General features: G+C 41.8%; 2 protein-coding genes across 5 annotated transcripts in view; one reads left to right on the forward strand and one right to left on the reverse strand.

Annotated features, from left to right (window-relative positions):
• The first annotated feature begins 4,660 nt into the window (after nt 1–4,660).
• Nucleotides 4,661–23,104, forward strand: mrpl3 (mitochondrial ribosomal protein L3). The gene is made up of 10 exons (XM_015973295.3): nt 4,661–4,895; nt 13,598–13,779; nt 13,861–13,952; nt 14,468–14,566; nt 17,899–17,998; nt 18,079–18,139; nt 18,254–18,365; nt 18,440–18,517; nt 18,598–18,675; nt 22,895–23,104. Exons 1-10 carry the CDS (start codon nt 4,822–4,824, stop codon nt 23,042–23,044), a joined length of 1,026 nt encoding a protein of 341 aa, XP_015828781.1. The 5' UTR covers nt 4,661–4,821; the 3' UTR covers nt 23,045–23,104.
• LOC129165156 (E3 SUMO-protein ligase ZBED1) overlaps nt 6,861–23,771 on the reverse strand; it is a 267,126-nt gene continuing 250,215 nt past the window's right edge. The window contains exons 2-6 of one of the 4 annotated variants that reach the window (XM_070547662.1): nt 9,057–9,378; nt 8,823–8,932; nt 8,534–8,673; nt 7,292–8,357; nt 6,861–7,187 (exon numbers count right to left, since the gene is read on the reverse strand). In XM_070547662.1, the coding sequence (XP_070403763.1) occupies nt 6,862–7,187; nt 7,292–8,357; nt 8,534–8,635 (1,494 nt within the window). In that variant the 5' untranslated portion in view covers nt 8,636–8,673; nt 8,823–8,932; nt 9,057–9,378 and the 3' untranslated portion in view covers nt 6,861. Of the gene's footprint in view, nt 7,188–7,291; nt 8,358–8,533; nt 9,522–23,771 lie in introns of those variants that run through there. The other 3 variants (XM_070547661.1, XM_070547659.1, XM_070547660.1) reach the window with 3 other exon arrangements.

Raw genomic sequence — 23,771 nt, forward strand, 5'->3', positions numbered from 1 at the left:
AGTTTATCCCATGCTGTCTAATGATTTTTACCAATTGGGAGCATATATATAGTAAAAAGAATTGGTCCAAGCACTGAACCCTGTGGTACTCCACAAGTAACCCTGGAGTATGAAGAAGATTTGTCATGTACATTTACAAAATGAAATCTGTCAGACAGGTAGGATTTAAACCAGCCTAACACTGTTCCTTTGATCCCTACAACATGTTCAAGTCTTTCTACAAGAACATTGTGATCAACTGTGTCAAAGGCAGCACTGAGATCTAACAAGACTAGAACAGACACAAGATTCTTATCTGAGGCCATGAGAATACAATTTGTAACTCTCACTAATGCAGTTTCAGTGCTGTGATACTCTCTAAAACCAGACTGAAATTCCTCAAACAGAGCATTCGTGTTTAAATGCTTACATACTTGGATGGCCACTATATTTTATTTTACTGTGATGCCTCAGTTTAGAACAAACTCCAGAACAATACAGAGAGCACACTCACACGAGCACAAAAAAAAAATCCTGGCACAGCCACCTCCAGTGACAAGATGTGTTTCCATGTAGTGAAAAAATGCTAACAGAAATGATTTCAGCAATCTCCATGCCGGTAATTGGGAGAAACTTGAGGTGTTATGAAAATACATTCCATATGCCTCTGTCTGAAAGTCAAATCAGTATTCAGCACATGAACCTCCTGATTTCTGTTTCTTATTCAGAGACTACTCCCATTGTTGGAGTCATAATAGTGGGAGGAATGGGTGGGATTGGGTTAAAGCAGCTATAAATGAGCCCTGAAACAGGATTCACCACATGCATTAGGATTCAGTCTCTCTTTTAAGTTATGTTTATGTATTTAGCAGACGCTTTTGTCCAAAGCGACTTACAAGTGATAATCGACATGTTTCCCTTGAGGCCAACAACAACAATAACAACAACTTGACATCAATCATGGAGAGGAGGGAACAAGGAGTGGACAGTAGAGAGAGGAGACGGGTGCAGGGAAGGTGCTAGTTTAGATATGCTCTCTGAAGGGCAGGGTCTTCAGGAGTTTCTTGAAAATTGAAAAGGAAGCCCCTGTTCTGGTAGTGCTTGGAAGGTCATTCCACATTTGTGGAACGATGCATGAGAAAAGCCTGGATTGTCCTGAGCGTGGTGTAGGCACTGCTAGCCGACGATCCTGTGATGACCGGAGCGGCCGAGCCGAGACGTAAGCCCTTGCAAGAGGATTCAGGTAGATGGGAGCCGTACCATCTCGGACTTTGTATGCTAGTGTTAGCAATTTGAATTTGATGCGTGCTGCTAGCGGTAGCCTGTGGAGCTCAATGAACAGAGGGGTGACGTGTGCTCTTTATGGCCGATTGAAGACCAGACGCACCGCTGCGTTCTGGACCATTTGAAGAGTTCTCACAGTACAGCCTGGAAGACCAGTTAGAAGGGCGTTGCAGTAGTCGAGGCGGGAGATGGCAGTAGATTGCACCAGGAGCTGGGTGGCATGTTGTGTTGGGTATGGTCTGATCTTTCGTATGTTGTACAGCGCAAAGCGGCATGAAGGAGCAACAGAGGCAACATGATCTTTAAAGGTCAGGTGTTCATCAATCACAACACCCAGATTTCGAACTGCCTTTGAAGGAACAAGAGATAGGAAGTTATTTTGGATTGAGATATTGTGCTGTATGGATGGTTTTGCTGGGATGACAAGTAGATCAGTTTTAGAGAGGTTGAGTTGGAGATGGTGGGATTTCATCCATTTTGATATGTCAGAGAGACAGTTTGATATTCGTACAGAGACAGTGTGGTCATCCGGTGGAAATGACAGGTAGAGCTGGGTGTCGTCTGCATAGCAGTGGTAGGAGAATCCATGTGATCGAATGATCTCACCCAGTGAGGTGGTGTATAGGGTAAAGAGAAGAGGTCCTAGTACAGAGCCCTGGGGGACTCCTCTGGCAAGATGGTGCACGGTAGAGGATTGTCCAAGCCAAGATACACTGAATGATCGTCCTGTGAGGTACGATTCAAACCAGGCGTGTGCTTTCTCTGTGATGCCCATGCTAGAGAGTGTGGACAAAAGGAAGCCATGGTTGACAGTGTCAAATGCAGCCGATAAGTCGAGCAGGATAAGCACTGAGGATTTAGCAGTCGCTCTAGCTTCTTTTAAGGATTCCGTCACTGCTAACAGAGCAGTCTCAGTGGAGTGGCCCTTTTTGAATCCAGATTGGTAAGGGTCAAGCAGACAGTTTTGTGAGAGATATTCTGTAATCTGCTTGAAAGCCACCCTTTCAATGATTTTGGACAGAAAAGGGAGGAGAGAGATAGGTCGGTAGTTCTCCACATGATTTTGAGGAAGAGGAAGGTTTTTTTTTTAGCAGCGGTTTAACCTGAGCATGATTGAGAGAGATGGGAAAGTTACCGGATGTCAGTGATGTGTTGATCACATGTGTGACTGCTGCGGCTACTGTAGGAGCAATAGCTTGGAGCAGCTTAGTCAGAATGGGGCCAAGTGGGCATGTAGTAGGGCGGCTGCACGCATCATTCACTTCATAAGCAGAGAATGTGCTGGGAGATGGAAGAGTGGAGGCAACAAGAGAGGAGAAGTGGTTGGGTGCCAGATTGCGGAGGTTGCGGCGGAATGAGACCATTGGGGAGGAAGCAGTGGACCTCCCTTGTAGAGTCGTGCTGAAATGGATGAAGTAATGATCAGAACGATGCAGCGGTGTGACAGTGATTGTAGTTTCTGGTGAAAATGAGGTCAAGTGCTTTTCCAGCTTTGTGAGTTGGAGGACTTTGTACTAGTTTTAAATCAAATGATGACATTAGTGACAGCAAGCCTGATGAGCTGGGATTGTCCAGGTGAATATTCATGTCTCCAAGGACCATTGTGGGACAGTCGTGCTCAGGAATGGAGGAGAGCAGGGTGTCGAGTTCATCAAGAAAGTCTCCGAGTTGACCTGGTTGGCGATATATGACAACCAAAAATAATTTTTTCGGTACAGTTACCTGGATGGCATGGTATTCAAAGGAGTTGTATTTAGTGATGGGTAGCAACTGACTGTATATCCATTTGTTGGAAATTAACATGCCCGTTCCACCACCTCGGCCAGATGCACGAGAAGTGTGGGAAACTTTTAAGTAAAACTGTCTTTATTTGTCATTTCAGGTGTGATGAAAAAAAAAAACACTGAGGTTCAACTGTTGAGGTGGTGTCACGGTCTGAGGTGTGTTCCTGCTGTCACTTCCTGTCTCTGAGTTTTCCCTCTGCAGGTGGGCTTGTCTGGAGGTTGACCAAGCTGCAGCAGATCTGCTCATCAGCCGGCCAGGTATATTTAGGCAGCTGAGAGACTTCTACACTTCGCTGGATGATTACTCTACTTGGATAAAACCTCCACCTTCATCTCCGACTGGCTGAACTCTGGAACTCCTACCTGCTTGTCTCTCAGCTTCTCCCTGGCCAGAACCACCTCCAGCTGCCCACCTAAGCTCCCTGGATCTCCACAAACTCAGCTCCCTCTACGTCTCACCTTTTGGATCTCAGTCCCAGGAAAGCCCTCTCAGCCCAGACCGGACCACTCCTCTCTCAAGCTAGTTCCCTCCTCTCCATACTGTAAGTCCTCCGCACAATTCAGATTCCTTGTTCCCTCCTCGAGTTGGATCTAACTCCCATCTGTCCACAGATTTCCCGCACCGGCTCCCTTGTGAAAGAACTCAGCTATATTTATGCTGCTTCCTTGGTTTCCCTTTTAATAAATTCTTATTTAAACACTTTACCCCCGTCTCTATGCTGATTCTGTATGTCATGGGTTAGATTTCTACACCACAACATGGCAGGTGGGCAGGCAATATAAGCAGATGTATGAGATGAACGTTCACAAAAAGAATAAAGAAAATAAAACATTTCTTTAATGCATTTTTATTCATTTGCAGAAATTAAGGCTATAACATGATAAAATTCAATGTGTTCAATGTAAAGTTAAAACGGTTGTACTATAATACTATTAATGTGAATAAATAACATTTACCATTTTGTTACTAATTTCTCATTTATTATTATATTCTTTTGTTTAGTTGATTTTTTACTCGTATTGATACAAGGACTAAACTATGCATAACCAAGTTCTTGACATGCCTTTCAAAGTAATTTTTATATTGGACAGACAGAACATATTTTCCTCAAAGATAACCTGAATTTTCAATGAAATGTTTTCTTATCCCCTAAACTAAAATGATTTTTAATAGTTTTTCAGAAATAAGAAAATCTTATTGGTCAGTGTATGTGAACACAAAACTATGGATGGCTGTGAAATGGTTGATTTAAAGTAACAAATAAAAGCACAAAGTTATGAGAAAAAAGATAGATATACTGTAAACATATTAGTAAATCATTCCAGAGTACAGTGATTTTACATAATTCAAGTTATTGTAGATTTTTCGAACTGAGATTTATTTTAGTTTTTATCTAATGTTTAAAAAAATAATAACAACAATAATAATAATTATTATTATATATAACTGGAAAATTCTTCACTATCACCCAGGGACGAAATTTTGGTGTCACAGCAGCAATTTCAAAGCCAAGAAAATATCACACAAAAATACTTAAAAATTTAAAATGATGAATATCTGCACAATGTAAGAAATTTTTATTTTCAAAACGGAACCTTTTCACTTTTGTCCGTTTTCAGAGGAACGGTGACAATGAAGGACCGGAAATGTCAAGGGTGACATTTATCGCTGGGAAAAAGTCATGTGTTAGCTGGCGTTTTGCTACAACATTTCTTTAAAGTGTATTATTAATAGTTTTCATTTAATATATTAGTTATTGAAATAAGAAGCAGGATGGCGACGTGGGGATGTAGGTTTCTTCTTCGTCGCGGAACTCAACTCGTTTCTTCTCGGACAGCAGCTGAAAGGTAACGATGTTAACTGACTAGCTGTTGTGCTAGCTGGAAGTGAGTTAGCCGCAACGACAGGTTATTTCTCCTGTTTAAAAAATCTACATCAAAATTAGCGTAACTTTGCCGTGGTTGCCAAATAAGGTAACGAGTTAATGGGATGAGTAAAAATAGTTTGCATATTTCCTACTAATTAGCTCTTAAACCAGCTGGATAACAGGACAAGTGCTATATCAGTGTCACTTTTATTTAATAAATCACTCCAAAAGTGCTGAACAGCAAAACAGCTCATAACACAAACTGTAAAACTATATCCTGTACCATTAAAAGAACGATGCGTGTAATGGTGAAGGGTATCGATTAAAAGCAGTTTATATATGTGTGCATTGTTTACTGGCTTTCTGTAAACTCGCATAAAATTCTAGATGCTGATCTTTTTGATTTTGTGAGCTCCAAGCCATAAGCCAAGCACACATCGGACTCTTGATTAGTAATAACAGTGCTGTTCCAGCTCACCTTGTTAAGGACTGTCTATTAAGTCCTCTGGACAATAAATTCATACCAACATTGGGGCCTCCCAGTTTAAAACAAAAGATCATGCCACAAACACATTTAGTGAAAATCATATTATGTCCATTAAAGGGTTAACTGCAGCTGTCCCAATAAAAACGTTGGCGTTCTACAACTTTGCGGTAAAGATTAGATATCATTATTGTTTTTATTCATAGGAGAGCTTTCAGCAGCCCAAAGGCACCCAGGGCGCTGAACACAGCATACATAAACAAATTACCTACAGACTAGGGCTGGGGGTGAAGGATTATTTTTAAAATGATTATTCTGACGATTATTTTATCGAATAGTCGACTATTGTAATGACTATTTAGACAGTTAATCTAATGATTATTTTTCTATTGCACAGTTAATAAAACCCAAAAAAAATCTAATAAATTCCTCAAAAAAATTGATAAATTGTTACTGTAAGAGAATAAACACTACAGGCCTTCCATTTTGTATAACACTGCTTTTATTGTGTTGCGGTTGGTTATGTTCTGGTGACGTGTAGAACTTGGGAGTGCAGGCTGCTGCCTGAGAGGTGGTTGGAGACAGAGTGTCTCCATGCTGCTTTGTTTTGGTCACTTATGTGCGTGAGGCGAGTGGTGTTACGACTCTTCCTGGGGAGTTTGGCTCGTGTGCAAAAAGGAAGGGACAATAACGGGATTTAAAAGTTAAAATGATGATCAGGTTTATTTACAACTACAAAAAACATAAATCTTTCCATCTACAGGTTGGGAATAATAAAACTAATTCTGCCTGTGGGAATTAAAACAAAAGTACAAATAAGTAGTGATGTCCCACTGGGCAAAGATTACTGGGTTCTGGACCAAAATAAGGATCTCCAAAGGTCCAAACTCTTAAACTGGGCGGTTAAACCAAACTCAAGGTGTTATTTTACACTAAACCGAAAACCCACAACACTCAAAATGTAATAAAAGGGAGATCTGCACCACAAAAAAGATGAACTCTAAACCAAAACGTAACAGCTTATCCAAACGCAAGAAGCTGTTAGTAGTGATGGAATGATGATACCTCAAGGAGTGTATTGACACACTAGCCAAACTGTGTCGGCACTGTATTGACACTGTGTTGGTCACTCAATAGCGACACCTGCAGTATTTCTAAAATCATTGCAGGTAAATAAGATGGAAAAGGTTACATGCTGCAAACCCACACCAGGTGTGCAAGATTTAATTTCCTGTAATCAAAATATTATATCATTATGCAATTTAATTTACTCAATTTGTTAAGTTCTTTATGAAAGGAGTTTAACATTTGCTTGTAACCTTTGTGTAAATGCTACAATGAGTTGGCATGTTAAATCTTCTGAATGTGTCTAATAAAAATCAGAAGTAAAAGTTTTAACTTGTGTAAATGTGTTAACCTCTGTGTTAGATCATACAAAATAAAAGACTAAATATGGATTCATTTATGCATTTTTATTGAGGAACAAAAGTTTGTGCAGTAAGTTTGCTCCAAGGCGATTTCTCCTCTTAGACACCAGTTCCCCTGCCTTAGAAAACACTCTTTCACAGGGTACAGATGAAGATGGTGTGCATAAGAATTGAAGTGCGAGTTGATAAAGGTGTGGATATAAATTCTGGTTATTTTTCCAATATTGTAATGGGTCTTGTGTTCTTGGTGCATTTCTTTCAGCCAGGTAGCGTTGGACTTCAATTATGGAATTGGCTGTAGTATTAGAGGTCATCCTGCTCTCCTCAACCTCCATATCAAGGTGCCTCCAGAGATTGTGTCCTAACAAATAAATTGGAAATAAGTCTGTTAATCATTGGTTTACTATCACATGACAAACTTCCGCAGAAATAAACAAATATTCACAAAGAAATGTGTTTTCATACCTGAACTGTGTTCTGATCCATGTGAAGTGCTAGGCTCCTCTACTGCTGGGTCAGGCTCATGGCTCCTCATTTCAGCAGCACACTCTGACTTCAGTCTCTTGACAGCTTCAGTTGCTTTCAGTGGACTAAAAAAGCCAGCAGTTTTAAACCTGGGGTCCAACAATGTTGCCAGTGACATCACACTGAGCGATTCCATGTTGCAGATGGACTCGGTTAGCCGCTTTGACAGATTTTCAGCCAGCTGTTTAGCAGTGGGTTTTGTCACCGTTGAAGATTGATGTTGAAGCTCAATGTGGATCATTCTCATCAATGGAATAACCTTTGACCCCGAGACTCTTTTTTCCTCAGAGAGTTCTCTTGTGGCTTGGTAAAAAGGAGCAAGCACCCTGAGCATCTCTTCAATGATTTCAAATTCTTCTGGAGTCAGTGGAGTGAGATCAGTTTTTAATGAGGCCAGTGACACCCAGACTGCCTCCTTCTGCTCAGTCAATCTCTCCAGCATGTGGTAGGTGCTGTTCCATTGTGTCGGCACCTCATTTATTAATTTATGCAATGGTGTTCCCAGCTGTTGCTGCATTTGAGTGAGCTTTTCCTTGGCCATGGTGCTTGATCGAAAGTATGTCACAATTTGCCGTGCTTTGTTGCGTAGTTCTGTTAGTGTTGAGATTTGATCACATGATTTTCTTACAATTAAATTTATGGAATGGGCAATGCAAATGGTTTGCCGTACTTGCAGCATTCGAGCACATGCAATCATGTTTGCTGCTGCATCAGTGACAAGACACCTGACTTTGCCTGCTATGCCCCACTCCTTCATGAGGCTCCTTTTAACTGTGGCCATGTTTTCTGCAGTGTGTTTCTGAGGGAAATGCTGCACTCCCAAGACTGATGAACAGAGTTCATGGCTTTCTTTGTCCACATAGTGGCAAGTAACGGCAAGATATGCCTCCATATTAATGGATGTCCACATATCAGCTGTTAAACTAACAGCAATGACGCTCTGGAGGTCCTTTTTTGTTTTCTCCTTTTCCTCTTCATATTTCTGGCTCACCAAGTCCTTGATGACCTACAAGTAAACATACCAATACTGTAATACCAATGTTACACACACACACACACACACACACACACACACACACACACACACACACACACACACACACACACACACACACACACACACACACACACACACACCATGAAAGTAGTTGATTAATTAAAGCAAACATTTCTTAAACATACCTTCCTGCTTGGTAGAACATATGAGGGTGCAATAAGCTTCAGGAGCTCCCTGAATCCCTCATTTTCAACAATGGTGAGTGGCTGGCAGTCTTTGATGATCATTTTAACCACAGCATCATCCACTGCTTGCTTGTTAGGAACTGCAAGCCAAAAGGAAATACTTTTTTAAAAGCTTTAGAAAGCTTATGAAAAGGATTTTACAAGCAATACTACAGAGTCACACAAAGCCTTTTGTGTGTAATAGACTAATTTTGACAATTCAGATTTTTTGGTGATAATTTCAACATACCTGGGGTATCTACCAATTCATCGTTGCCATGCCGAACTCTAATGCCTCAGCATTGATGAAGTGCTCTTATTTGAGTAAGACAGCTCTGTGGAGCAGAGCCGACACTTCACCTACAATAAAATAAATAGTTAATTTATCTGAAAACAATTTAAGCCTCTTACCAGAGAAAGACTACAAACACATTTACAATACAGAAATAACAGTAAACGTTGCCAAATGGAGAAAACAATTTACCTTTTTTGGCGTCAAAAGATCAAAATTATTCCAGACTGGGGAAAACTTCTAGGAACGATCCATGAAGTCAGCGGAGAAAAGTGAGCGTGAGAGTAAGGAAAAATCCAAAATCAAACAGCAAAACTCTAACCAACAAATCCGCAACATGTCGATACAGTTTGTTTCCTTATAAACACAATTTGGCGCGGCGCATCCAAACGACACACAATCCTGTGTCGGTCACGTGATATTTTCTTAAAGCGATACACGCACCGATACGGGGTTTCACTCTTGTGCAGTCGACACTGTGCTGACGCGCCAGTGTCGTTCGTCCCATCACTAGCTGTTAGCGAAAATGCTAACAGTAGCTTTACCAACGTTAAGTTCAAGTTACCAAGTTTAAATAAACCAAAAACACTCAGCAGCAAACAGACCAGCACGGAGGAGAGAATGCTACCACCAAAACAGCTCTCCTCATGTCTGAAAGAAGCTCCTTTATGAAGGGAGAAACGCTCCCGGTGATGTCCTACATCTGCGGTAGAGATGAAGCAGGTTAGAGATGAAGCAGCGTATCTGACCCCAGAAGTTGTTGTCCGTTGCCGGGAGACGAAGGTGGGCAAAACAGGAAAGGAATCTAGTAGCGGACGGGCGTTGTTCCGGGTCTTCGGTATTTGGCGGAGATGTTAGTGAAGGTGGAGAAGAGGGCGAACTAGAGGAAGAACAGGCAGATTCCTCCTCTATTTACAAACTCCTGGGGATGCAACAAGTGGGCGTGGTGCGTCGACTACCGGATCTGACGTCGACAAATTTTTAGAATCGAGTTGCTGACGTCATTGAGGCTTTGCTACAGCCCTGCTACAGACGTAGACGCAAATTACTTTACAAACCAAATAAATACAGCTATTAAAGCTGCTTTCCGGAGTTTTCCCCTTTCAGAAATGAGGTATGATTTTTCAGAAATCTGTAAAAGCGATTGTCTCATTATGTACTGTGATAAAATGTAAGCAATACTAGGGATGCAACGATACCACTTTTTCCCAAACCGATACGATACCGATACTTGTATCTGAGTACTCGCCGATACCGATACTTCTACCATACAAAAAAAGGCAATGATTTGGAATACAGATTTTATTTTCTTCTCTGCACAGGAAAAGACTGTGAGGTAGATAAAAAGTAAAATATATGAATGGAAATCATCACAAAACTAAAATATTAGGTGAACTGAAATGACAAGTTAGTGAAGCCATTTTCAAGCAACTGCATTGGGATCGGTTCCTGGTATCGGTTAACTTTTACCGATACCGATACTGGTATTGGCATCGTATCGGTGCATCCCTAAGCAATATGTCTTTTAAAAAAAAATTGCCAATCACGCCCCCTGCCCCGCAGAGCTCCATTCAATAGGAAACTGAGCGCCGACCAGAACTAACCAATAGCGGTAGACTTGCTTCAAATTTAAGGAATACTTCGGCTGATGCAGAGTTGATGAACTTTTCATGGACAAGTAAGTCTCTAAAATATAAATATATGAAAACACACCATGACATGAGAATAACACTCGTTAAACAGCTTGTTTAGCTCCGTTTGTCGTCTAAGAAGCACATTTATAAACAGAAACGTGAAGTCGCCATCTTAAACAAACAGAGGAATAGACTTTTTGTGTGATATTCTTGTCAGCCACTAGATGGTGCCATCGTATACTCCGGAAAGAAGCTTGAAAACGTGTAAGTATAAATGAAGTCCAGTTATTCCAAAACCTAAAAATAGCCAGTTACCAGCAAAGGCAACAGTATAAAAACCAGTTTTCAGGTAACACTTACAAACCTGCAGTGTGTGTGCTCGTCATGGGATATCCACAGCTCATTCCACAGCTTATGGGTAAAACATGAAAAGGCTCTACCTCCTTTGGATCTACATTTCACCTGTGGAAGCGCCAGCGAGGAGTCATGATGCAAAGATAAACTCAAGAGCAGGTGTATACCCGACCTAAAGGTCTGACAGATAAGTTTGATATTGCAGTTCTGTGCCACTCACCCACAGCTTCTGTGATTCACACCTGACTGAAGTGTGTGTGGGAGATCATAGGAGATATTTGGACCTGCTGGACTTGAACGATCACTTAGAATAAACAGTTCTGATTAAACAATGAAGCACGTCCGTGTGAAGTGAAGTCAAGTAGAGACAAAGAGCAAAAACCAAAGCTCTAAATAAAAATCCATTAGATAAAATACTCGACAGGTAACGGCTAACGCTTTTTGAGCAGCTTAGTAATGTGCTGGATTTGTTATGTAAGAGAAGGGCTTAACTTTAGCTCTGAAAGCTTCAGAAAACGAAGGCAACTCATATTCTTAAAGCTGCAATGGCAAGTTTGCAAAACAAGCAAGCTTTTAAACATAAACACGGTCACGGAACCCTCACCCCTCCTGTCAGCTCTCACCCTAAGGCCACGCCCACCTGATAGAGTTAAACGTCATTTGTCATTTTCTACATCCAAAAAAACCTTTTGTTGTCTGTGACTTCAAACTCTATTTTTCATCTTGGGACTCTGGTTGTTTGTCCTAAAGTTGAAGTGGTAGCAGCCAGCTGTTTCTCCCATGATATTATTGAGCGGAGAACCTCACACCAGTGGTGTTCTGTTGTAAAATGCGTGAGTGCGTAATGAGTGAAGGAGCCAGGTAAATGCAGAAGTGCGGTGGTTCGGTGAGACCGACAAGCAGATGGTCCAAATGTGTAAGAACCACTTCATTCATTTAAATTCCATTTAGGGGAGGATCACATCATTCATGATAATAAAGCACATTTTTCCTGCCTGAGAAAACAAAAGTAAATCACGTTAAGCTAACTTTACGAGCGGTAAATGGCCTGTATTTGATATAGTGCCTGTTAGGGTTCTACAACCCCCAAGGTGCTTTACAAAATTGCCTCATGCACACACATTTTGACACACTGGTAGTAATAAGCTACACAGGCACCACTGGTCCCTCCAAAAACCACCTGATTAAGTGTCTTGGCCAACGACACGACTACCACAGACGGGGCTTGAACCTGCAACCCTCCGGTTACGGGGCGGGCACCAACTCCTCTGCCACCATCGCCTATGACATAAATAAATTCATCCATCGGATCATGCGCTAAGCCGTGTACACTCATATCATAGAGTAAGGTCAGATTTGTGGTAGGGATGCACCGATGGATCGGCATTTGATCCCAATCGGCCGATAGCGCCCCTATCGGTTTTGATCGCAGTTTTCAAAATAGATCAAAGCAGACCGACAGACCATTTTAGATTAGGTTACATTTCCTTTATTCCCAGATTATGTAGTTTGTAGCACTCATTATAATGTTATGGAAAATTTCTGGCCAATCCACGTGATCGGTATCGGTGATCGGTATCGGTGATCAGCATTCTTTGATATCGGTATCGGTGATCGGCAGCAAAAAACCTTATCGGTTCATCCCTACATATGTGGTAGCTTCTGAAGTATTTTGGCTGCTGGAGGCCCCCGTATCTGTTACCTGGTTGTGCAGAGGGGGTTCAGCCCATCTTTCCACAAACAAAACTTGTCTGTTGTTGTGAAAAGACTCTTTTAAACACAGACATCCCCTCAAAACATTAAAAACCACTAAGCTGAGTGTAAGTTTCAGGGCAGAACATTAACCCAGAGATTTTTTATCAATCTAAAGTGTTTCTGTAAGTTATGTCAGCACACGAAAGACCAGATGCATAAGAGTAGATGTGATGGGTGATCAGCAAGCTAGCAGAAGCTAGAAACTCTGCTTGTTTGCAGGATACATTTTACAGGATCATTTGGTGTCTTGTTTAAAAATATATCAATATTTTTATGTCTGGAGACACTGTCCAGTAGGGCTGAACGATTCTGGAAAGTAATTGTGATTAAGCTCCTGAGTCAGAACAGAACAACATTTTATCACATCGCAATATAATTGCATGTGCGATTAATCGTTCAGCCCTACCGTCCAGCAGTGATGTTGTCAGTAGTAAACACACACAGGTCATAAGAGAACAAGGCTGTTGGATTCAAATACTCCAATCGATGACTCTGTAAGGCTTTGACGTTGGACTGAAATATTTCTCCATCTTTGGGTTTTTGATGAATAAACAGCAGCAGAAACATTTTCACCCCCTGCTAAACCATCTTTACAATTTGATTTCTGTTATAATAAAGTGATATCTTTCACTACCGTCTAGATTAAAGCCTTTGTTAAACAGTAACGTTCATTGCTGGTGAAGGTTCTCAGTCATCCAAGTCATGGTAATCCAAAAGGGTTCGAATGAAGGCGACTGGATTTCTTTGGTTTTTTGAAGACGTTTCACTTGTCATCCAACGAGTGAAGCGTGTTCGAGAAACCAAATAAGTCCAGTCGCCTTCATTCGAACCCCTTTGGAGTAACGTTCATTATTAAATGTAAACGCATAGCTTAGATTTCATCTTTGTGTAAAGATTCTGTTTGAGTCACTATGATCATTTGATTTATTTTATTATTTTTGACATTAGAAGCAGCCATATCTCATGCTTTAAATGTTATTAACTTCTCAGTCCTGCCCATCTGGCGGGCTGCATCAGGACAGTAAAGACCACCACCTGGTTCGAAGAACACCTCACAGAAGACAACCAGAAGTTCATGAGGAACATCATGGCAGAGGAATACCGACAACAGACAGCTGAAAGGTTCAGCCCTCTCAAAGACGAGCCCTGGCCGAGACACGAGTGGACACAGGGTAGGTTTATGTGATCAGGATGGAGCGGCGTCCTTCAGGAGGGCACTTCCTGTTTTACTCACAGTCTCGTCCTCCACCCAGGAAGTCGACGAGTTGGGTTAATTGCCGTCAAGTTGGGCATGGCTCCAATCTGGACTAAAACGGGAGAAAAGCACGCAGTCACACTGTTGCAGGTAAGAGTGTAATTTAGGCTTTTCAGCCAAAAACAGGCCAAGCAATGTTTATTCCTTTGGTCTTAAATAAAGAAAAGAAGTCGTTAAAGAAGACTTTTTCATTTGTTCATTAGTGTTTGCATCCAGATTAAAGCAGAGTTTGAGATGAAGCTTGTTCCTTCATTCTATCCCCTCTGGCCTCGTTTAGTCTTCTCCTTTTGGGCTGAAATGGTAGTGATCTGCTAAATGAGAAACAGAAAATGTAATTTTGGTCTCTTGAGCTGGAAATACGCCCACAGTTTTTTTTTTAAACTGCAGGTTTATTTTAAAACAGGTTCTTTTGTGTTAAAAAAAGATGATTACTCGTTATGTCTGTGGGTGAACATTAATACTTTACAACAGGGACTTCTCTCTAATTATGCATCTGTTTATGTCTGAGCTCAGGAGGACCACGCAGCACAGGGAAAAGAGGCCGCCGGGCTAAGTCTTTGCAGTTGCTGCTGCGCCGCACCGTCTGATGTTGTTATTCCTTCCAGGTGCAAGACTGCCACGTAATAAAGTGTCTGTCTAAAGAAGAGTTTGATGGACGCACGGCTGCACTTGTGATAGGAGGGAAGAACGTGTCACCGTTCCATGTAGGTATTCAGAAATAATTATTTATGAATAGTTAAGTCTTTGTAGCTGTAGAAATTATGAACCTTTGATGTTTGGATTGTCTGTAAATGCCCAGTTATCCAGAGATGAGTAATCAATGAGTGCTAATTTATTTAGGGTGACTTCTTTTTCTTGTTGCTTGCTCTCTAAGTTTGTGAAATCTGCTCCGATGAAAAGTAAACATCTTCAGGAACATCTAGATGCTTTAAAAGGAAACGAAAAAGCTGCTCTTTCTACTTTTACTGAGATTTTGTATCGAATCCGTTTCTGCCTCAGTTGTTTTTTATGAACTTTCGCTATAAACACATTAAATACGCCCGTACGTAGAACCACTTTAGATGCAGTCCTCTCCTCCAGATGATCTCGTTTACTCATGAAGTGTAGAAACTGAAGCGTGCGGTGGATTTAACACGAGGATCCTGGAGCTAACTTCAGATGGTGCCTTCAACAACTCTTGAGTGAAAGAACATGACCTCGTCAGCAGGTTGAATCACCTGTTCAGCAGGTCATCAAGCACTGCAGAAGCCTGTTAATCACTCACAAGTCACAGCCAGGTGTGTTGGAGCAGGGAGACAACTAAAACATGCCGGTTAGGTGCTCATGGGATTACTCCTGGACTAGAATGTTCTCGGACTCTTTAAAAACCCCGTACCAGTGCTCCTCTCACTTTGTCACAGCCTAGTGACATAAAGGCTGTAAGGAGCTTGTTTCCTCATCTGTGGGCTTTAGTGTGAATGAATGAATGAATGAATGAATGAATGAATGCCTTGTGAGTCGTTTTCTATGAATAAAAGCTCTGGCGCTCCTGTTTCAGAAGGTTCACGTTAGTTGGAGGAGAGGAGAAAGAAAATGGCGTCATTTATAGTTTTGCTCATTAGCATTCAGGGAGCCTTTTGTCGTTCACAAACGGTCAGAGAGGGGCAGTAATGTGGCGCGATCGTGTGATCCTCACAAACGATTACGCGATGGCTGTATAAAGGCATGTGTGGGTGGTCTCCGCACTGCTGACGTGCTGCTGAGTAACATGTTGTCTTTGTGCTGATTTGAAGCCACATTCCAAAGGGTTCTGTCCTCCACCGTCCCGGTGACTTGGCTGGAGACTCGAGCTTCAGCTCCGGCGGAGAGACGCTCCAGCAGCTCTGCATCGCTCCAGTTTTCCATCTCAGCGAAACCAACTGCCCACATTTACTTTCATTTTCAATATTTCAGTATTGCTGTTGCGTGAACCGTGATCTTCATTCAGAAGTCCGTCATTGCGGTAATATTCCATGCTTTCGTTCTTTTTAAACACAGAAACAGTTTTGTTTACCTGTTTTGTTGCTACGTTTCACCGACGGCTGCCGGCTTCTCCAGGCTGACGCTGATGGTGGCGCGTCACTTCCTTCTCCGTTTATCTGCGGGCAGCAGAGGACGTTGTCGCCCTCTACTGCCCGCTCTCCCCTCTCCGACGATGCAGTCCCATGCGTGGTCCAACGAGTAAACTCCGTCGTCCCTGTTCATGGTCCCACATCCACGTCTCCTTATCTCGATTGCTTCCTTGATCCATCTTTTGTATTTTTGTTGTTTGGTGGTTATGATCCGTGTGCTGTCCCAGTCCATTATATGGTTTTCTCATACCATACACAACATGTGAGTAATCAGAACATTATATCACCGAGCAAACATAATAACAGAAGAGAGAGACCGTAAACAAGAAGACAAACACATACAACACGCTTTAAAGACCTGCGCATACCCGACATGGGCGATAAACAAAGGAAAACAACAAACAACAACAGAAAGCAAAGAACAACCTAAGCAAACAACCAGAAACCCAGAAAGACAAGAACCAAAACCAGTGATAACCCTACCATACATCAGAGGCATAACGGAAAAAATAAGAGCAACAATGAAAAAACACAACATAAACACACCAACAAAATCATACACAACAGTTAGAAACAGATTAGTACACCCAAAAGACAAAATATCAGCTGGACTTAAATGTGGAGTCATCTACGAAATCCCATGCAAAATATGCAATAAAACATACATAGGAGAAACCGGACGCCAACTCAACACACGAACAATAGAACACAGAAAGGAGTGCGAGAAAGAGGCAAGTCGAAAACACACAAGAGCAGCAAAAGAAGAAGCAGAAAGCACAATAAAGAAGTCAACCGTAACAGATCATTGCTTAAGAGAAAACCATATAATGGACTGGGACAACACAAGGATCATAAACACCGAACAACAGAAATACAAAAGATGGATCAAGGAAGCAATCGAGATAAGGAGACGTGGATGTGGGACCATGAACAGGGACGATGGAGTTTACACGCTGGACCACGCATGGGACTGCATCGTCGGAGAGGGGAGAGCGGGCAGCAGAGGGAGAGGGAAGTGACGCCACCATCAGCGTCAGCCTGAAGAAGCCGACAGCCGTCGGCGAAACTGTAGCTACAAAACAGGTAAACAAAACTGTTTCTGTGTTTAAAAAGAACGAAAGCATGGAATTAGAACCACGACACAGCAAGAACACACATAAGATTGCGGTAATATTGCTATCGAGCGTGGCGACAGGAATGCCGCACCATTTTGCCATGCCACCACAGCGCGTTCATACGACACGTCATGGCAGCAAATCAGGGTAATTAGCCACCACAGCGTCTTATAGTAGAAGCTAATGACTGATGTGACTGCCATGTTGTGGAGTTGCTAATGCTAATGATTAGCTTTCGCTAGCCGAGATGCTCTCTGAGGTCTCCTGTCCATGAAAGCTGATTTTACAGTGTGACGTAGCTTTGTGGGGCTTTTTCTGACCCGAGCGTTTCCCCGTCTATTTTCTATCCGTGGCTTTTGAAGGAAGTATGGGTAGGAGAATATATTTGTGTTGAGAATGCATTTAAAACTCAAGGACCTGGTTAAGTTTTCTATTTAAAAAGCCATGAAAACAGCAAGGAAAGTACGAGGTAGTCAGATGTAATTTATTCACTGAGCCCGGCGTGTCGGTGTCGAGATTCCACTCGTCGACGTGTTTTGAACTCCTCTCGCTCGGCCGCATCACTCTTCAGTCACAAGCGAGCTGGTTGGAGGGAGACGCTTTGGCAGGCTGGTTTTAGTCAACAGAAGGGAAGAGGGAGAGTTTGGAGTGACTCAAGGTGCTGAGATGAGAGTCAGTGGAGTGAAAGCAAATGTCAGACACTCACTGCCAAGACTGTGAGTGTGTGTTTGGCTCCCATACCACAGGCTGGTGGTATACTTAAAAAGTCCAACTGTTGCTGCTGTTATTGCATCCATCAACCCGCTTTCTTCCCTTCACGCTGACTGACAGAAGTCTGAGAAGATGATGGAGGAGTTCAGGAATGCAGGAGTGCCCGCCAAACAGAAACTGTCCTACTTTAAAGTCTCCGACAACGCCCTCCTCAAACCAGGTTGGACATCTGAACCTACAGAGATTTGTACGTCTCACATCAGAGTTTAATGTGCTACGTTCTGTGTTTCACACGTTCAGGCACTCCTCTGTATGCAGCACATTTCCGTCCTGGCCAGTTTGTAGACGTCACGGCCAAAACGTAAGCGGTTCTCAGCCAGGTGTACTCCTTGTTTTGGCTCTACTTCCTGCTTCTTACCTTAACTTACACTGTTGAACAAGTCCATAAATGTGCATTTGTTGTGTTCCCCCCCAGCATCGGTAAGGGTTTCCAAGGTGTCATGAAGCGATGGGGATTCAAAGGTCAGCCAGCCAGTCACGGTCAAACCAAAACTCACCGGAGACCGGGAGCTTCTGGACCAGGAGGGGTGAGACGAGCACCAAACGTGGACAGTTGGCTTCCTATCACCTTTACCGATGTGTGGTATTCATCTCTACTTAGGATCCAGCCAAAGTCTTCAAAGGGAAGAAGATGCCCGGCAGAATGGGCAACACCTACGTGACGGCACACGGGCTGAAGGTAGCGTCAGAAACAACATGGCGTCTGTTTCAGCTCCATTTAGTCTGATTCATCCTCCTTCCTGCATCTCTGTCTCCCAGATATGGAGGGTGAACACCAAATACAACGTGCTGTACGTGCACGGCTCTGTCCCCGGTCACAGGAACTGCGTCTTGAAGGTAAAAATAATCACAGAATGGAGTTTGAAGTCATCAGTCGGTTCCAGCAGGCGACCTTGCACCTGTGAAGCATTGTCACACCTGGAGGACCGTGTGATTTATCTTCACTGACACTGTGCTACATCAGCAGTGTGTGTGTGTGTGTGTGTGTGTGTGTGTGTGTGTGTGTGTGTGTGTGTGTGTGTGTGTGTGTGTGTGTGTGTGTGTGTGTGTGTGTGTGTGTGTGTGTGTGTGTGTGTGTGTGTGTGTGTGTGTGTGTGTGTGTGTGTGTGTGTGTGAGGGAATGAGAGAACACACCTTAATGATGTTAGTAATGTTGCAGATCATCCATCTCCATACTCAGCATGTTGCTCTCATCTCATGAGTGTGTTGCATACTGTATCACACACACACGCACGCACACACACACACACACTTATATTTGTTCTGGATACTAGCAATAATGAATCTAAATGCTCACTCTCTCTTTAATTTTCACACTCTCTCTCATACTATCTTGTTCACACACACACACACACGTGCACACACACACCTGTTTTCGCTCTAGAAGCTGCAGGTTAATGATTGATGTCCCTGGTTAGTTTTTATCGTTGGGACGTGTTTGTACGTAAACCACCGACTGCACGAGGGTTTATTGATTGCATTCCTCCAGTAGAAATGAACGCCTTTTAAGTTGTCCTCATGGGAGAGGCTCCGCTGTGCCTGTTTGAGGACAGAGAATTCAGCCAGAGGAGAAAGTAGCGTCTGACAAAAGGATTTGGACTCTTTTTTTTTTCCTGATATTTGGACATCTCTCCTCTGATTGGCTAGCAGCAACATGGCTCTACCACTGACTCGGTTTCTTTTGTAATGTTGATGTTTAATCAGCACAAATGAAATAAGCCTGGAGGAACTCTGCTGTGTGGTGGAGTTGCTAATGCTAACAGTTAGCTTCTATTAGCTGAGATGTTCCGTGAATGTTAAGTGTGACGTAGATCTGTCAGGATTTTCGTATCCTAGAGAAACAGTTTTCATGTTCAGAAACTCATCATTTAAAAAAATAAGTAAAAAAGGTTTTTTCTGTGAAGCGTCCCTTCATAACCGAGAGCAACTAATAACAGATCTTTGATCTATTTTTAACCTCTAACTAATTAATCGCTTGGCCAGTCGTCCCTAAGGTGGGTTAAGAGTCTCTGAGGGGTTTTAATCGGTTACTATAATTAAGGCAGGAACCCAGAAAGCGCCTGTTTAGTTTTAGTTATTAATCACGTTAAACAGAGCAAATATTCCCATTCATCTACTTGTTTATTTGCATCTGTATTACCAGAGTTTGAGGTGAAACAGGATACTTGAGCTACGGCTGAAACACAATAAATCACAGCTGATGACTGATTTCTCTCAGGATCAGTGCCGATTCCTTTACCTCTTCATTAACTGAGGTCTCATTCGGGGGGTCGGTTACGTGACGGGGAACCATCACTCCACCTGTAGAGAAGGGCTTCAGGCACCGGTGCTCATTCATTTCTGTCTCCGTCCCAAACAACCTTATCTCTGTTTGAGGAGATTGAGCAAGGCGGCCAGATGAGCAGCTACAGAGAAATGTTAATAATTTATTATGTTGTTTATTGGACAGTTGTATTGATTTTATTTGTAATAATTAAAACATTTATTAATGTATTTATTGGACAGATATTGGTGTATGTGGTGTGAATTTTGATCCATCTTTCCCAGTTTTATTATTCTTTTATTTATTATTTATTATTTTGTTTGCTTATTGGACAGATTTTTAAAAAATAAGTAAATAATGTATTTATTTATTGGGCAGAATATTTTTAATTTTATTTTAAATAATTTATTTATTGGACAGATTTTATTTATTTGGTGTGAATTTTGACCAATCTCTCCTAGTTTATTCTTTCTGAGATGATTTATTTATTAGACAGAATTTATTTTATTTTAAATAACTAATACATTTTTATTTATTGGGGATATATATATATATATATATATATATATATATATATATATATATATATATATATATATATATATATATATATATTTTTTTTTTTTAATAATTAAATGAATATTTTTTGGACAGGCTTAATTTTATTTATTTTGTGTGTTTTGATCCATCTCTCCTACTTTTATTCTTCTTTCTGAGATTTTTTTCACAGTCAAGTCTGGTCGGATTGATCATAACTTGTGTAAAAGACACATTTTAAATAGAATAATGATATTATAGGCCTTTAATTCATCAAAATCATTCATACCCCCCACTTCCTTTTATGCCAGAATGATGGTGTTTTAGTAACATAAAAAAATTGAATAATTTAATTAAAATTTAAAAAGTTAGAATCATATCAGGATAGTCATGCCAAAACTACTTTTAAAGGGCTTTATAAATAAATATATATTTTTTACTGTAACTCTCTAAAGCGTGAAGTTAAATTGAGACAGAGAGATAAATAAAGATGTAAAAACAGAATAAAAATATCTAAACAATCAGATAAAGGAACATGTTAGTCAGAGTCTCTACCTTACTGAGGGTTGAGGCTGCTGCTTCAGGTGCTGCTATTTGCAGACGGTCCCTGTTCACTCGTCTCACAGTCAGGTTCACAAATTGACCGGCGGCCTCCGGTCAGCTTAGAAGGGCTTTTTTAAATCAATGTGATGTTTCTCCTTGTCTGCTTCCCTGTTTGGAAGCTGAAGGTGTTTGTGTTTTAACAACATTTCACATGCGAGTTCATCTGCTCAACAAAGACTCTTTTAATAGTTGTGCACAGAGATTTGTGTAATTTCTGTGCTCGGATGCTACTGTTCCTGTCCGGGATTTGACTGACGGATCATCCTGCGACTCCGGAAACTCTAAACATCATGTTGTGTTGCTGATTCTCACTTTTTCCTGAGTTTATTTGCAATAAAAGTAGAGGGTGTTGATATGTGAAACCTAACGACCTAATTGCACCAGTGATTGATTTTCTTCTCTCTTTTCTAATCTCTGTGAGACATTTTTTTCTTTTTAAGAATATTTTTATGTCAAAGCTGATTTGTCTTTCTCTCCGAGTCCATGTGCACTTACCCGGGTGTTTGTAGAACCCAAATATCCTCTACTCCCGTACCCATCTAGGGAAAAATAACTTGGGTCCACACCACCTCGTTTTCAGCTGGAAGAAAAATCCGGCGCCTGGTGAAGCACATTCATAGGCATGCCAAGCCTGTAGCATCAGTCCCCAAATCATCGGCGTCTTTACAGAAAAACCTTCCTTGGATGTGGAACAACAGGCAATAGCTGTCCTTAAAATAACACTAAACCGTTTCCTCCTCCTCCATCCTATAGGTTGAAACCGGAATTACAACTGTCATAAACATCTCTGCTGCAGCCTGCTGTGGCTAGTGCTAACAATGAGCTAACACTAACATAAGCCAACTGTTATTAAAATTAGCCATGAAAAAAAGATCCACATTGTTGGACAAATAAATATAATTCCTTACAAATCCAGTAGCAACAAAGCCAGGTCACCATCAGTCCGTGATTTCTTAGCCTTTAGCTTCCTAGTGTAGGCCACTCCAATGTCCACTCAGGCTGTAGCTCTTTACTCGTTTCCAAAGGCTTTACTCTCCTACTTTTAGCTCCCAGCTCCACCGTGACGCCAGAAAAATTCTTCCATTTCTTCTTGAGCCTTTCACTTTAGGTCGGCGAACTGACAAAGCTAGTCTTTCTATTAGCTACTGGCACTGTAAGCAGCTAACAGCCATTAGAGCTCCCCCTAGGTCACCTACCCATCCCATAAAACTCAGCGTGATTTCTGGTCAGCAGAGGGCTGAAGAGTGCTGTCCAAGGTGAAGTTTCTACCTGCAGAATCACTGAAACCCACTTTTAAACTAACATCTTAAAGTGTTAAAAACTACTCCGTGTTACTTTAACGTCGTCCTTCACCTATGGTCTAAGTGTAAACCCAGGTCACACATGTTATGTCAGAGCATTTGTCATGGGTAGTGATGTAATAAAACCTAAAACCCGATTATTTACCTCCACAAGCAAAGCTGACAATGGACAATTTGCACATCTCAACTCTGGTCTCCGTTTTTGAGAGAATCATTTTTGATGCCATTCATCTCACTTTCGTATTGCAGGCCAACTCTTTGTTTTGTGGGATACCGGCTATGTGTGCAGTGCCTCCCAAGTTCTTTCAGTGTTTTTGTTTTTAAAAGGGTGTGTGTGTGTGTGTGTTTGCAGGTAAGAGACACCAAACTGCCAACCAGGAGCTCCTCACTGCTCAATCCTCCTTTCCCCACTTACTTCACCGAAGAGGAGGGCGACCTGGAGGACGACTTGTACGATGATGACTTGTTCGTTCACACTGACCCGTCAATTACGCTGACCTGAAATCAGTCATTTTTAGAGTTAAATCTGTTCCTGGATGCTTCAATAAAGAATCATTCCTAAGTTTTTGTGCTTATTTTTCCGTGTTTGCGAGGACAGAGATTGAGAAATAACATCACCAAAGCCCGTCTTGTTTGATGAAAACAGTTATTACTGTCCCTTCCCCCTGAAACCATGGTAACGGCAGGAGTAGTGATGTCACTAGAGGATCCCCAAGCAGAGAGGAAAAAAGACAATGAAGCAAAACAAGGAGAAGGGGAAGAGGTTGGAGAAATGTGCAATATCTGTGGAGGGTGAGGAGAGAAGAGGGGAGGAGGCTAGTGAGAGGAATACTGATGGAAAAATGGAGCAATGCTTTTGGTTGGAGAGCAGTAATGAAAAAGGTGTCAAGCATGGAGGCAAATAAGGAAAGGGAGAGGTGATGTGAGCTGGCGCAGGGGTGAAGGAGGAGATGCAGGGATGGAGGCTGACAAAGGTTGACATTTGTACATCAGAGGATAAATCAGGACATTAATGTTGCAGGAGGGAGCTGCTGTGAGCTAAGCTGTGTGTTTGTGTTCAGCGGTATTCAAATGTGTCATTTAGGAGACCGAAACACCCTCTTTTCTTTTTACTGGATGCCTCTGAGTGCATCGGATAAATATTGTAATAATCTTGTCCACTGAATTGTTCTGAGTACTGTTCAGTGGATGTATCCTCAGTGGCCTGCGTATGACTCGGTCCCCCCCTG

This window comes from Nothobranchius furzeri, chromosome 19 (assembly GCF_043380555.1).
Source record: "Nothobranchius furzeri strain GRZ-AD chromosome 19, NfurGRZ-RIMD1, whole genome shotgun sequence".
Classification (NCBI taxonomy): Eukaryota; Metazoa; Chordata; class Actinopteri; order Cyprinodontiformes; family Nothobranchiidae; genus Nothobranchius; species Nothobranchius furzeri.

Bases quoted from the DNA above. Each gene is read 5' to 3' on its own strand.
- mrpl3 (XM_015973295.3), top strand. From the start codon at position 4,822: ATGGCGACGTGGGGATGTAGGTTTCTTCTTCGTCGCGGAACTCAACTC. The intron at 4,896-13,597 runs GTAACGATGTTA...TTAACTTCTCAG, and splicing joins TCTCGGACAGCAGCTGAAAG to TCCTGCCCATCTGGCGGGCT. The intron at 13,780-13,860 runs GTAGGTTTATGT...TCCTCCACCCAG, and splicing joins GAGACACGAGTGGACACAGG to GAAGTCGACGAGTTGGGTTA.